The sequence below is a fragment of the Myotis myotis genome, unplaced genomic scaffold (assembly GCF_014108235.1).
Source record: "Myotis myotis isolate mMyoMyo1 unplaced genomic scaffold, mMyoMyo1.p scaffold_m19_p_7, whole genome shotgun sequence".
Classification (NCBI taxonomy): domain Eukaryota; kingdom Metazoa; phylum Chordata; class Mammalia; order Chiroptera; family Vespertilionidae; genus Myotis; species Myotis myotis.
Window position 1 is genome coordinate 32886717 of NW_023416379.1, and position 14439 is coordinate 32901155.

Consider the following 14439-nt stretch of genomic DNA (forward strand, 5'->3'; position numbering starts at 1 on the left):
GTCAGCTCAGGAGCTGCCTGTCTGTCTGAGGAGGTGGGATTGGATGCCCCCAGGGGGCCGGCAGTGTGAAGGGGAGAGATTCTGAAGGTCTGAAACTTGACAGAGCTTTTTTTTTTTTTCTCATGATGCTTCTGCTTTAAAACTTATTTAATCCATCGGTTCATTCCGTCACCCAGTCCCTGAGGAGTGTCTGCTGCACGCCAGGTACATTCTAGTCAACACTAAACCCAGCCAGTCCCTAACCTCTTGTCTAGAAGTCTTGTCCGAGTAACACCTTACAGTTAGGAGAACACCGCCTGCTTGTTTTACCTTATTGTATTCTGTATTCCTTTCTGAAATTCTCACTTATGAGACTGCCGTCTGTATCTCGGAGGTGTTGAACTGGAAGGTTAGGAGGGATGGGGAAGGAGGATGTTTCCCAGTACCGACTGAGTCAAACCGGGGTTCCAGGCACACCCACTTATCAGAGTTAGCTGGACAGCTTGTTGACCAGACGGCCCTCGGCCCCGCCCAGGAAAATGACCTGGATTCTGCAGATGGGGACTTTGACGCCCTGAGCTCCCTCCCCAGGAGGGTCTCCAGCAGCCGGCTTGTTTACGAATCACTGCCCACCTGTTTCTTGTCCGTTGTGTTGAAGCTCTGTGGTTCTGCTCGACATCTCAGTCATCAGTGGAACCAGGGGCCGATCCGCTGACCCCGGCGGAGGTCATTTGTCATCGTGGTGACCCTGGCAGCGCCGCTGGTATGGGATCACCTCTGGCAGCTGTCCATGCATCACTTGGGATAAAGCCACAAGATCAGAATGGGGGGGATGGGAAGCAATCAGAGAGCAATGTGAGACCAGCTGGGGATGACACAGTACAGGGAGCCCTTCGTGGCTGCAGAACTGGAGGCGCAGGGACGTGGCACAGATGTGTGGGAATTTAGAATCAAGATCGGAACGTTGATGGATGTTCGCTAGACTTACAGTGGTGATGATGTCCCAGTATATACAAATGAGAAGTCATTGTGTTGTAGGCCTGAAGCTAACAACATTCTGTGTCAGTTATACCTTAATAAAAAATGACATCTGAGAAGACAGGTTAGTGTGAGTTCCCATTTTCATAGTATCAATAACAGAAAATTTCCACCTGCTGTTTCTGAAGGGGACCAAAAGTGAAGAGGACCAAAGGAAGGTTAGGTTAGCTATGGCTGCGGCCACCGTGGAAGGGACCTGGTCCTCCGTGCTGCGGCCAGGAGCCCTGGGCAGGCAGACGGCTCCCACAGCCATGCCCTGAGGTGGCCTGTCCCTGCGTCAGCAAGGTCAGCAAGGCTGGGAAAGGTCCCTTATGCCCACAGGCCCTCCAGCTTTGGCCTTCAGAGGTGGCATCATGGACTCCTCTGCTCCTTCAGCGCAGCTGACGGAAGATGGGCTGGCAGCCCGGGCCCCACATCCCTCCTCGGGCTCCTCTGCACCCAGACAGCACAGCAGCCAGCGTGGCCAGCGAGGCTCGGGTGATGGTGAATGGGGGCCTCTGTTTGTTTCCACTGGGAAAGTTCTGACCAGCTTCCTGTGCCATCTCCATGGAAACTGACTGAGGAGATAATTGAATGGAGCCTCTCTTCCTCCCATGGCCCCTCCCCCTGCCCCCACCCTGAGGCTGAGGCTGGTACAGGCCTGCTCTTTGCAGCCAGTATCTCCCCACAGGTCCATGCAAATTTGATAAGAAAATCAAAGGCCGGTTTTCCTTACTGTGCCAACCTCCTCTGGGATAAGTTACCCCATACGCAGCCTGTACCAGTCAGGTGGCCTTCCGTCGTCACACCCGGTCTGGAGCTGGGCCCTGGGTCCCACATCCTGATAACCAATCAACCTTGCAGAGGGAAAGGGCAGACGCTTCCCAGACATCCAGCGGCCTCAAATCTAAGCCACATTTCCTTGCAGAAAAGCCGTTCTTGGACCACGTATTTATTACAAATATGTAGTAAATTTTAAAGGGGAAGTCGAGGAAGAAATCATTTCCATTTACAGAAAAAATGTCAACAAGGCTGTTTACAGTCCACCCCCCTCACCCCATCCAAACCCCCCCATCATGTTATAAAAACTAGCTTTTGTGATAAAAAAAACAATGTGCTAAAACCCTGTTTTATTTTGCTTTTGACAGTTGAGTAATTCTTAAGATCTAAAGATCTAAATGAAATTCAGAGTTCACATCAAGGCCATAAACGGAAGGCATTTCGTTTTTACTGGTTACACCAAACCCAGAATGAACAGAAGGTGGAATTCAAGGCCCTTTCCTTTAACACCTTGATGTGTTTGCCTGCAGAGGAAGCCTCAGAAGCCAGAGCTTCACCTGGGCTGTGGATTCCAGTGGCCAAGTCCCAAACTTCAATGGCACTTTGAGCGCCTGTGGTTAGAGAAAGCGCAATTGATGTGGCTGTGGGCTCACGGCGGGTTGCCTGGCACTGTGACTACAGGAGAGGCCCTTGCCTTCATGAATCTGGTGTTTCAGTGGGAAGAACATCGGTCTGAGTGTCTGAAGAGCTGAGTTTAAGCTCCAGCCATGTGAGATACAAGGAAAAGGTCACATGAACATTCCAGGTCTCAGGCTCTTCATCTGTATGATGGGCTCAGTTCTTTTCAGGGTCTCTGTGAGCCTGAAATACGATGACATTTATATGAATATACTTGGTAAACCCAGACCCGGTGCTTCATAGAAATTGGTCATTTTTTCTCCTTCACCACAGTTAGGATTATATTTACTTAGGTGTACCCGAAACCTGGCTGCCATGTTGAGGCAAATGGGGACATATGTTTTTCATTTAGCAGGGAGTCTGGAGGTCCCAAGTCTGATACAGCTGCTCAAGGAATTTTTTCTCTCCTCTACCATCCTTACTATGTGACTCTCTTATGAGAGAATGACCACTGCGTTGGCATTGTGCCCATGTTTCGGTCAGTACCCACAGGAAGGGCAAAGGGCAAAGAGACATGTGAAAACTGAGTCAGTCCTTCTCGTTATGAAAACACCAGCTTTCCCAGAAACACCCTGCTATACAGTTCCAGTTACATCTTGGCCAGATGCTGGCACCTGGCCTTGGCGAGCTGCCAGCCAGCGTGGGGGAGGTGAGTATCTTAACGGGGGTACACAGCCACCCAGGCAGAAAGAAGGTGAGCATGGATATTAAGGTGGAAGGCAATAGGCCTTCCCTCCTGCTATCACCACTCACTCAGGCATTCCTATCTTGCAGCCTGTTGATATCATCTACCCAATGATACTGTAAATCCCTGGACGGTGTGGGCCGTGTGTGCACGCCCCCCACAAGCTTCCCAGGGCTTCATTATCTACACCAAACAACACATAACAAACAGGAAATCCTCGTTGGTCGTTTTTATACGATGCTGCTCAGTTGCTGATGCCTATTTATATGAACTTACAGCAAAACAATAGTCTGCACCGTGTAGTATGACATGGGGCGATCCTGAAGAGCTGGGAAGGCCGTTATGACTTTCCAGAGCTTTCACTAGTGCTGTCAGCAGCGAAGCTGGCATCCCAGCAGCAGGTGTTTGTCAACTTCTTAGGCAGTTCAGACCCACGAGTCCACAGATGAACACTAATATGGCCCAGCTGGAAAAGAAGTTTCCGGAAACTTGGGAGGATGAGTGTATTCTGTCCTGGCTTTGATTCTCCCTGGCCCGAGCCCACTCCCCAGGGCATGTTCAGCTCTGCACTTCAGCACTGGCATCGCCCTGGCCTGTGTGACGTTGAGGCCCGGATACAGCCCGGCCGTGGGCCTCTGTTGTGGACAGGTGGCTCTTGGGTGCTCCTCAGGCACGAAACTCTTCAACGTCTGCCGGCGTCCTGCATCATTAACTTTCGGTACCAGTTACCGGTGGTGAGTGAAAGGGCACAAACCTCGGTCAGTGCCCCTCCGTGAGGGATTTTCGGATTCAGCATGGGTGGGGCCTGCTCTTGGCTGGAGAGCTAGTCGGCCATCCCCCAGGTGCCAGAGGACCAACCCCTTCCATGTTGAGAAACAGAAGTGCCTTTTGAGAAGGACTTAGAGAGACTTGACCCCATAGGGGATGCTGAAAACCTGGCTTTTTTGTGTGGCTTAGCCTGTATAAGCTTGTTCTAAATACCATGCAAGTCACAATTGACTGAAACCTCTAGAAAACCTATGTGATCAGTAATTTTATTCTCTCTAGCAGGAAACTGGGATTCAGTGGGACTCAGTCACTTGTCAAAAGTTACCCAGCCCAGCTGGTGTGGGTTAGTGGTTGAGCGTCAGGTCACTGTTGGATGCCTGGGTTCGGGCTTGATCCCTAATAGGTGGTGTGCGGAGGACAGCTGATCAATGATGCTTCTCTCTTGCCAATGTTTCTATTCCTCCCCCTCTCTAAAAATCAATAAAGGCACATTAACATTTTAAAAAGTTACTAGTTAGTAAATGGTAGAGCTGGGCTTTGAACCCTGGTGGTTGGAGTTCAGAACCCACATTAGAGCCATTGTGCTGGGCAGCTTCCTGGATAGCGGGCCTTCGGACAACACTTTAAAGTAACATTATTCATGTGTAGATACCAGTCAGTGGCCGTTACAACTCTATGTTGACATCTATTCAATCATTGGTGTTTGTGTGTGTGTGTGTGTGTGTGTGTGTGTGTGTGTGTGTGTGTGTTTTAATTGTAAGAAAAACATGAGTTACTTGTATAAAGTGTAATCAAGAAAAGGAAGAGGAATGATCATATCCACCAAATTATTTGAGGGAAGTTAATGTTTAAAAAAAAAAAAGGAGGAACCTCAGTGATTCAGAAACTGCTAGAGTCTAGGCAGTGATCCGAAGAATGGTTAGAAGAGGTCACAGTTAGGGGGAACTTAGTAAGTGCCAGGCACTGTGCTAAGCTCTCTGTGTTCATCGTCTCGTGTAATTCTCCCAATAGCCCAGCAAGGTGGGTTCTGTTTTTATCATCACTACTTCACGTAAAAAGAGAGCATGGCTTGGATCTGTGACCCTGCTATCCCAGGTGTGCCCAACTCCTCAGCCCTGAGTCTGTGCTGTCAGGCCATTGCCTGGGACTCGGTACTTCAGACACCCACCTGCCTTGATCGTTTATGAAGGTGACTTTGTAACAAAAGCCAGAAAGGACAGGCTGGGAATAGACTGTGAAAATGAAAGAAAAGGCCTCTATGGGGGTGTTTTCACCAGTGACAGGATGTCACCAACGTTGTCATTGGCACTAGATATCCAGGGAGTTCTAACAATATGCCAGATTTTGGCAACAGAATTACTTTCAGTCTGAGCCAGTGAATTCGCAAAGCTGAATTCTGTCCTGTGTATGAAATCCAGCCCCTGTTGGCTGGACAGGGCCCAGTCCCCAGGGGAAAGTCAGAGAGGCTCATGGCGTGCAGGACTGAAGGTGGCACCCGCCCCTTGCACCCATCTGACCCCGAGAGTGAACACCTCCCACACTGCGCTCTCTGTGTCTCTTGCCTCACCCTAGTCCCAGCCCTGCAGCTGGGAAAGGGGCTGACCCTTGAATTTTTACAGTCAGTAGATACTGTGAACAGGAATGTGTTTCATATATATTTCTATTCAATAGTAGAGATATGCTCCTAGGGTGGAAAATATCTCTGATACCCAAAGGATAATCAGAAATACGAAATTAAGGAATTACACTTTACACAAAGTGATTTGTCACTAAATATGCAAAATATGACTGTGAGAGGTTAGTTATGTTTAAGTCAGAAAGAAAAGGAAAAGATTAACTACTAAAGAGCCCCCCCAACCCTCTTGCCTTCCTCCCCGCTCCCCCTCCCCCCTGTACACGTACACAATTCAGTAGCAGAGGTCTCCGTCCTTTTTCCACGCCCTCAGGCAGACGCTGCTGGCTTTGGGGCCTGCCTTGGCAGGCAGGGACGGTGCAGGAAAAGACCCAGACGCAGCAAAAGCCCTGATTCAAAATTCAGCAGGAAAGAAACTCCTGGAGAAGTGTATTTCCGGAGACTCACAATAAAGAACCTTAAAAATCTCTTAAGCATAGGTTTTTCCAGTAACGCATAACATATGTTCCTTTCTTAGAAATTGGGTTATAACAGTTTTTCTTTTTTGTGGTTGTTTGGTTATAATGAAGTTTCTGGACAGTCCATCAAAACAAACAATGAGCCTGTTTGAGGCATTCCTTTGTGCGTGGGCATTCACGCCGCGGGCCTGGTGCGCCAGACCGAGCTTGCAGCCGGGAGATAGAGCTGTCTTTGCCTGGAGGGACCTCAGACTCTTTGTGTATAAATAGACATAAGCAGAAGAATGAGTCTGAGCCAGATTGTTTGGCCCCTTTTCCTTCGACAGGCACACGCGAGGATCACGCAATTGCAACACAACCAAATCCTGAAAAGTGTTGTCGAAACACTTTGTGCTGATAAACCCGTGGGCCAGGTTCAGGTTTGGTGTTGGAAACGTGCTCTGCCTTCACAAGTTCCTCTGAGTATCATTCCAGTCATTTACCCAAGGGCAGGACTAACGTAGACTCTGTTAATTCCTGTTATGTAAATGAGCAGCATGGCGGCGTGGGCAGGGCATTAGCTGGGGAGTCAGAGCCAGGGCTCCCCCCCCCCCCCCCCAGTCCGGTCCTTGCCCAGGCTGTGTCCTCTGGCAAGTCCTCACTCCCAGCTCCCTGTGAGGACCCTGTTCTGTTCTGGGAGGGTCAAGAGGGTGTTTTCTGTAAGAGGTGGAATTCTCTACAGATGCAAAGAATTTCATTTTGACCTGTTAGTTTCTCTTTCTCTGTGGTCTTAGGAGCCGCTCCACTGTGAAGTGGTTGAGTCAATAGAAGAGAAAGTAGAGCGACCTAGAATGTGCCCTGGATGCCATTGGCAGCAGTGATATAGTTTGTGTAGAACTGCTTTTAATGTTGCCCTGGTTGGAAAAGGGAAAAGGTGCTCTCCTGGTCTCCCTTCTGCCAACTGACCACTTCCCCTAAGTCGCACCGACTCTCCATCTTCATTCCTGACCCCCGGACACAGATTGCCCCTGAGCTCAGCCTTGAGACAGCTCCTCTTCCTTGTGCTCAGTTGGTCTCCTAGCTTTCAAGATGCACAGGACTTCCAAATGCCCATCTCCAGCCCTCAGCAGCTCCCCAGCATGTGGTCTCCTATATCCAACGACCTGCCCTGTGTCCCCACAGACGGTCAGTAGGCTCCTCAAACTCAGGCGGCCAAACTGCTATCCTCTTGTTTTCCTCCTCCGCTCTTCCCGGCCCAGGCCTCCCCATTTGAGGGGCTGCATGTTACGTCAGCACATCATCTCTGCTCAGCTAACACCTCTTCAAAGTCCTTCTCTGTCCATCCCACCTGAAGTTCTCCCCACATCTTAATCTGCACCCGCCCCTTGCTTCTCTCCCCCGTCCTAGTGCCATTAGAATAGGGACCTTACCAGGTTCCTATTTATCATCCCTGTTTTCAATGTCTCAGAGGATGCCAGACTTTAATGGGGGCCGAATAAATATTTATTAAAGGAAGGAATAAATGAATTAAAGAAAGAAGAAAGAAAACAAAGGGAGGAAGCAGTTTAACATAGAATTTGCTAAACACTGAGGTAGAACAAAAGGAATTGGTGAAGTTCTGGCAATGCTATCTCTGAAATTGTTTTAAAAAAATCTAATTCATAAACTCATTGTGAATGGTTCTTTAGGCCTTCATTAAGGGTTAAAGTCGTTTAGGGATCTTGAGTAAAAACGCAAACATTTATGCAGTTTTGGAGTCTCATAATAGTAGTTAGTAAAGGTACTCAGATTGAGTTCAGACTAATGCTGAACTTGGAGATTTTTAAGTGCGTAAACAGATTTTCAGAGTGCAGCAGAATGCTGTTATTGCTTCCTAGCCATCGAAACCCGTGCTGAAGTCCCCATCTTTTTCACTCTGTTGGCAATGAGAGTGATGGGCAGGCAAGGCCAGACAACCTGCTTCCAGAGCTGCCCTTCGCAGGCCTGGGCGGCTGGCAGGAAGGATGAATTACTAGAGGCCTTTGGAACTGACTTCTGAGCATTAACTTCTCCCCCCAGGAGATCAGTAAATGACCCCGTCCACCTGCTGCCATCCACATTTGGAATTTGGTTACATCACTGGTTTCTGCTCCTGCTGGGTGGGTTTTATAATCAGTCTCAAGGAGAAAGAAAGGTGATGGCATGTCGCTTCGCTGCTCTGCCAGCTTCTGTTTGCAGGGACAGTTCACTGCGTCCAAATTAAACTTCATGCGGTGCCATTTTCCCCCTTTGCACATTGATGAGTTGGGTATCCTCACGGTTATGAAACATTGCTTGCTATTCTGTGGCCAGAATCTAGACGGTGAACTTGTGAAATTTTAGAAGTGAAATCCCCACTGGCCACGGCAAGATAAATAAAGAATCTACAGTGCCATCTGCTGGCTTCGTAGGGAAATGCAAGAGATGTCTAGAAGAAGCACCTCTTATAAAACGGGAAAGATCCAACGTGCAAACCTGAGGGTAAATTACTGAAAGTGTGTGATCGTTTGAAGAACGTAGATGTAAACAATGAAAGAATTGTAAGTCGATGGGTTTTCTGGAGAAGTGATTAATTACCTGGTTTGGGGCCGTGTTGACGGTTCAGGTTATTGGGGTTTATCTGTATCAGCAGTCAAACTGGCAGCCAGGCTGGGGCAGGGCGTGGACCAGATCAGATGCCCAGACATGTCCTGAGTTAGTTGGACACATCTTTAAGAACACTGAATTATTTGCTGTCACTTAAAAATGTGGAGCTCTGAGTTTTATAAAATGCAGACTTCTGGCTCTCCTTTGACCATTAGAAGATCTAGCAAGATGCATAGTGCACTTGTCAACTGGCAGCTACTGACTGGAGGACCTACATACTGGCTGCCCTCTCTTTTTGGGGACATCCAGACTCCCGTGATTTGGGGGCCTCCCATTCCCTCGATTATTTCGCCTATAGCTGACAATCTTGCTTACTCCTGGCCTGAGTGGCATTTGTGGTCCTAAGCCTATATTTTCATTATTATTTGCCTTCTTTTTCCCATTAGCACAAGAGGCTTCCCAATGGCAATAATTTCATGGGTAGCTAATAGTTCACAGGAATGGAAGATAAGCTACCTCTGCGATCACCGAGTGAAGTCTGTCCCCTTCATTTAATAGAGGTCTTAGCCTGGAGTGAGTCTTTAATACATGTTGACGAATGGTACACGAGTGTGTTTCTAGAAGGGCAGTTGCTGGCTAGCAAAGGCTGTTGGTAAATATCTTACAAAGGTTTTGCTGGCTCTGCTGAGTAGTATGGATGCTGGCTCAACCAACTGGGATTGGCAGTTCTCCCTCGAAGGCTGGGCTTCTTGGTAACCAGACTTGTTTTTCTTTTCTAGGAACTCTCTTCACAAGTCAAACTCAGAAGACAGCGCTGTAGGTCAGTACCATGTGTCTTGGTTTATCTATTTTAAATTATTTTCTTGTAATACTCTATAAGATATATAAACAGGTGAAAATACAAAGACCACCAAGAAGCCTTCTGCCCTGAAATAAACACTGTTAAGATATTGATGTTCAACTTTCCTCTGATTTGGAACTTTTGAATCAAAGATTATGTACAGTGAGGGTATTATAGACTTTGTTTCCTCGATGATAAAATCCACTCTTGATGCAGTGACATTTTTTCTGTCTGGGTCAGAGGGAGCCTAGCAAAGCAGTTGTGATTAGGAAGGAGCAGGAATGCTCAAATCAGGCTTTGATCTGGATGTAAATCATGACTCTGCCAACTTCATAGCTAGGACCTCGGGCAGACCACTAGCCTCCCGAGCCTCGGTTTTCTCATTCACTGAATGGGAACAATAAAACATCGTATGTTCATTGTGAGTATTAAACGAGATAGCAGAGTGCCTGGATATAGTAAATACTGTGTCAATGTTAGCTAGTACCATTTATTTTTTAAGCTATACCTTAATTTTAGAAACATTAAAATGATAGAAGGGGGAGTGTAGTTTATAGTCAAAGAAATACGTTATATTCCAATTTGCCCAGGAGAAAGGTTGGCTGAGTAATAGTCCTACTTCTGCTTTCACCTTTCCTGGTTTACCCCAAAGGCAGCAGTGCCCCGTCACGCGTGCCCTCAAGATGCGGAGTGCCCAGGGAGTCTCAGGCTCGCTGGCGCTGGTTCCTATCGTTCCAGAGGTTCTCAGGACTTAGATGAGCACATCTGTTTTGAAAAACGATGTCCTTCCTAGCGCGGGACACTGTGGTGGGGTTTCCATGTGTCTGTCTTCTGCGGCATTGCCTGGCACCACCAGTCTAGACTGTGGAAACCAGCGGCGTGCCACTGGCCGGGCCCTGTTTCCAGGGGCTGTGGGGCAACCAGACTCCAAACGGTGACGAAGCTGCAGCTGTGAGCGTGTCATCTCTGCGCGGGAGCACACGTTGCTCTGCCGTTTCACTTTATTTTTAAAGAATAAAGGATCCCTCTGTCCTTTCGTTTTACTTGCCTTGTTTCCCTTTGCTTTTTAAATTATTGCATATTATTGATGATCAGAACTCCCCCCCCCCCGCCACACACACACACACACACACACACACTATTAAAAATGTCTAGCTTATGACAATGTTTTCATTGGAAAGACACTCGTAGTCTGAGAAAGAGGGGGACCCACCCTGTTGGCAGTTGTCACAGCAGGCTAGTATTCTGCTTTTCTTGTCATCGTGCCTTGGGTGAGCTATGGGAAGGTCACCAGGTAGCCTGATGCCAGAGACCTGGAATCCTGCCCCCTCGTTGTTAGACGCATGCAAGCTCCGCACCTTAGGGAACCGGCGTGGGGCAGCCCTCAGGCCCGGGACCAGCCCCGCAGACCAGTGACCACAGGCTGTACCAACCGCTCCATGAAATCTGGGGTAACAGAAATGAATCCAGGCTAGATCAGCATGAATAACAGCAAAACAAAGTAAACGTCTTAAAGTATCCTGTTCGTGGTTTACTTGAAATAATTGTGGCCGAGACCAAAGGGGGTGGGGGATATACCCCCAGACAAGGCAGAATTGTATATACTAGTTAAACATCAAAGAGAATATAAGAATGCGTGTTTTGCCTGCCTTTTTGATGTTTTCTTATTTCTCATCATATCCCTACTGCTACCAGGAAATTTGCATTTCTTATAAACGACTTTATAGGCATTTCCAAGTCATTTCACAAACTGAAAGAGAAAATCTGTTTGTGAAATCAAAGTATTTTATAAGCTTTGAAGTAGAAGGAAGAGGCTACTTTTGTTATTAATGAATTTATTGCTTGTGTCTTTTTTTTTCTTTTCAAGGAAAAGGCGATTGGAAGAAGAAAAATAAGTATTTCTGGCAGAACTTCCGAAAGAACCAGAAAGGAATAATGAGGCAGACTTCAAAAGGTGCGGAAACGCAGCCGGCGGACAGTAGGGCCTTTTAGCTCTCGAGTGTTCAGCAGCCTGTGCCTCTGATCCAGACGGTTGCTGCAAGTTAAAATAACTCATCGCCCGTGCCCCGGAAATGTTCAGCTCTCTGACATTCCTGTCCTTTAAAACTTCGTTCCACTGGGGATTTTCTTTCTTTTTTTTTAATCAAAGAAAACAGAATGGGAAGAGTCAGCAAGCTTTTAAAAAAAAATAGATCTGAGAGCAAAGACCAAATTTCCCATTTTCTCCACACACCAACCTCTGGAACATCTGTGCCCGCGGAGGTCTACCCTAGAAGGGTCCAACATTTGTTAGTTTGGGGCCCTCCCCCGTGCCCCGCCGCTCGGGGCCTTAGCCGCTTGGGGCCTCAGCCGTCTTCTGAACTTTCCATGCCGGTCTGTGGCTGGGACAGTTACTGGGTTGTTGCCCTGGAAACTCTATCTGATGGTCTGACATCATGGGAATTTGCCCAGGCTGCTTGCAGAGGGAGCCCTGCCCGCCTCCTGGCTGGGTCTTTGTTGTTGTTTATGTAGTAAGTAAACATGTCATCCCGTTGAGGCTGGCTTACATAATTGGTGCTTCCCCAGCATCCAGAGGGGGATGGGAACAGAGCTGCTTCCAGACACAGGCCCGCTGACTCAGGTCAGCATGAGAGGAACATTTTTACTTGGTCCCCAGTTGATATTACTTGGTGGTGGTTTTTTGGCGACATCTTAGTGTCCTGCCCTGTTCTCAAGGCTTTTCCACTTTTTCGTACACATAGAAACGAGGAAAGCGGACACAGACAGTGTGCCCGCCAGCTGCACACCTGGCTTCGTTGGCTACCTCCGTGGGGTCAGGTTTTTAATTTGTCTTGCTAAAGGAGAGTTCTTCTTAAACACTCTCCGTTTTTCCTCCGATACACACCCAGAAATCACTTGTGATTTAAAGGAAACCTTGGGTTCTAACAGAGTCTTGTTGAGGAGGAAGGAAAAGGAGAAAGAGCGAGAGAGACGGGGATGGAGGGATGAAGGGCAGGAGCTGGCAGTTAACCGGCTCGAGTAGATTTATTTTAAGAGCCAACCAACTGGCCGTCACCCCCTCCACCCCTGGAGGTGACACAGATAGGAAAATGAATCAAGCCAGCAGGCTTTCCGCTCGCCCCGGACACTCTATTATCCTCCCCCTGCAAGGGGACGAGTGGCAAAGGGAACTTGAGTGCTGCCTCTGGACTGATGGATTACCAAATGGAAATGAGATAGGGAGACTCAGGGGAACATAAATTCCAGGGCAGGTCCTGACGGAAGGGATCCTACAAGTGTGCAGCCAGCCTCTGAGCCCCTGCCCCTTCCTCCAAAGGGCAAATTAAGCCGTAGCCGAGCCTCCTAACGACTCCGAGGCTAGTGAGGTATGTGTGGGGAAGACGGGGCAGACGGAGAAAGATGAGGGACTAGACGGAGGGCTTATTCCCAGCGAGCCTCTTACAGCCACTTCCACTGACACTTCTCTACCCACCCGCTGGCCAGAGGGGCACGCGCCAACGTGGCTCACATGCATCAGAGGCGCCGGCAGTCTGTTTGCTTTGTAGGAAAACACTCTCGAAGTAACAGAACGGTTGTTTTCCTCTGCAGCTCTGGCTGCCTTCAGGTTCCAGGTGGAAGTTGAGTCCTCCTCACAGTTTGGGAATGTTTATGCCAATAACACGCTCAGATGTGTACACACATGGTACCTTCCTTCCAAGGACCCTAGGACACTTCCCATCCGTGGTACTTATTGTACTGATTTACGGAGGAATAGCCCTCAGGTAGCGTAGCAGGAGTCCAGGGTCTCTCAGGCCGCACCGCAGCTGGCTCTGTGACCTTACTCTGTCACAGCAGAAAGCTCTCTCCCACTTTTTCCCAAAATATTTTCTTCTCGTTCATATTCATAATGGGAAGACATAGGGGACCCTCAGTCGAAGGGGCCGAGGCTGCTTGTCTGCTATCGCTGGGTCTTAAATTAGGTCTCTGCCCACCTCTTGCTCCCTGTGGGCTTTCTCCCAAAACTCCTTCACTAGACCCCGCATCACAAATGCTCTGATTTGTTTCACGGTAACATCCATATGTTCTTGGTAACTGTTTCCCAATGAGACGGGCTCATTGGCTTCCGACAGAGCAGCCCATGACTGCTCCTGCTGCTCCATCAGGGATGGACGTCACTGGACGTGCCCACAGTCTGCCTTATTTTTGAATGATGCACTTTCAAGCTTGGCATTCTGATTACCTTTCTTGTTTTCATTCCTATTGTCTCTGATCTCCAATCTCTAGGAGAAGATGTGGGCTATGTTGCTAGCGAGATAACAATGAGCGATGAAGAGCGGATTCAGCTGATGATGATGGTCAAGGAGAAGATGATCACCATTGAGGAGGCACTGGCCAGGGTAAAGCTGCAGGGGTTCGGTTCACATGTGTGAGGGGGGCCTCCTCAGACTTAGAAAGGTTGGGGGCCTTCTGTAAACCAAATGTTTGCGTCTGTCCCTCCGCCAAATTCACATGTTAAGTCCTAACATGTGATGGTATTTGGAGGTGGGGCCTTTGGGAGGTGATTAGGTCATGACGTTATAAAAGAGGCCTTCAGAGAATCCAGCCAGTGTGGCTCAGTAGTTGAGCGTCCACCTATGAACCAGTTTGATTCTAGGTCAAGGCACATGCCCAGGTTGTGGGCACAATCCAGAGGGGACATGCAGGAGGCAGCTGATCAATGACTCTCATAATTGATGTTTCTATCTCTCTCTTCCCCTTTCTCTCAAATCAATTAAAAAAAAAATATATATATATATATGGCCCCAGAGAGCTTCCTCACCCCTCCCACCTTGTGAGGACGCAGGGAGAAGACAGAACCAGGAGGCGGGCTCTCACCAGACACTAAATTTGCCAGCACTTTGGTCTTGGACTTCCCAGTTTCAGGAACAGACATTTCTGTTCGGTATAAGCTACCTCATCTATGGTAATCTGTTATAGCAACATGAACAGACTAAGACAGAGCATCAAAGAGTATAAGAATATGTTATTCAGAGCAGTA

At 48.3% G+C, this 14439-nt stretch overlaps 1 protein-coding gene across 17 annotated transcripts in view; it reads left to right on the forward strand.

The window, feature by feature from the left end:
* SASH1 (SAM and SH3 domain containing 1) overlaps nt 1-14439 on the forward strand; it is a 293144-nt gene that overhangs the window by 213463 nt on the left and 65242 nt on the right. For all 17 annotated transcript variants that reach the window (XM_036316354.1, XM_036316357.1, XM_036316362.1 and 14 more), the window contains 3 exons: nt 9361-9401; nt 11290-11376; nt 13686-13798. In XM_036316354.1, the coding sequence (XP_036172247.1) occupies nt 9361-9401; nt 11290-11376; nt 13686-13798 (241 nt within the window). The remainder of the gene's footprint in view (nt 1-9360; nt 9402-11289; nt 11377-13685; nt 13799-14439) is intronic.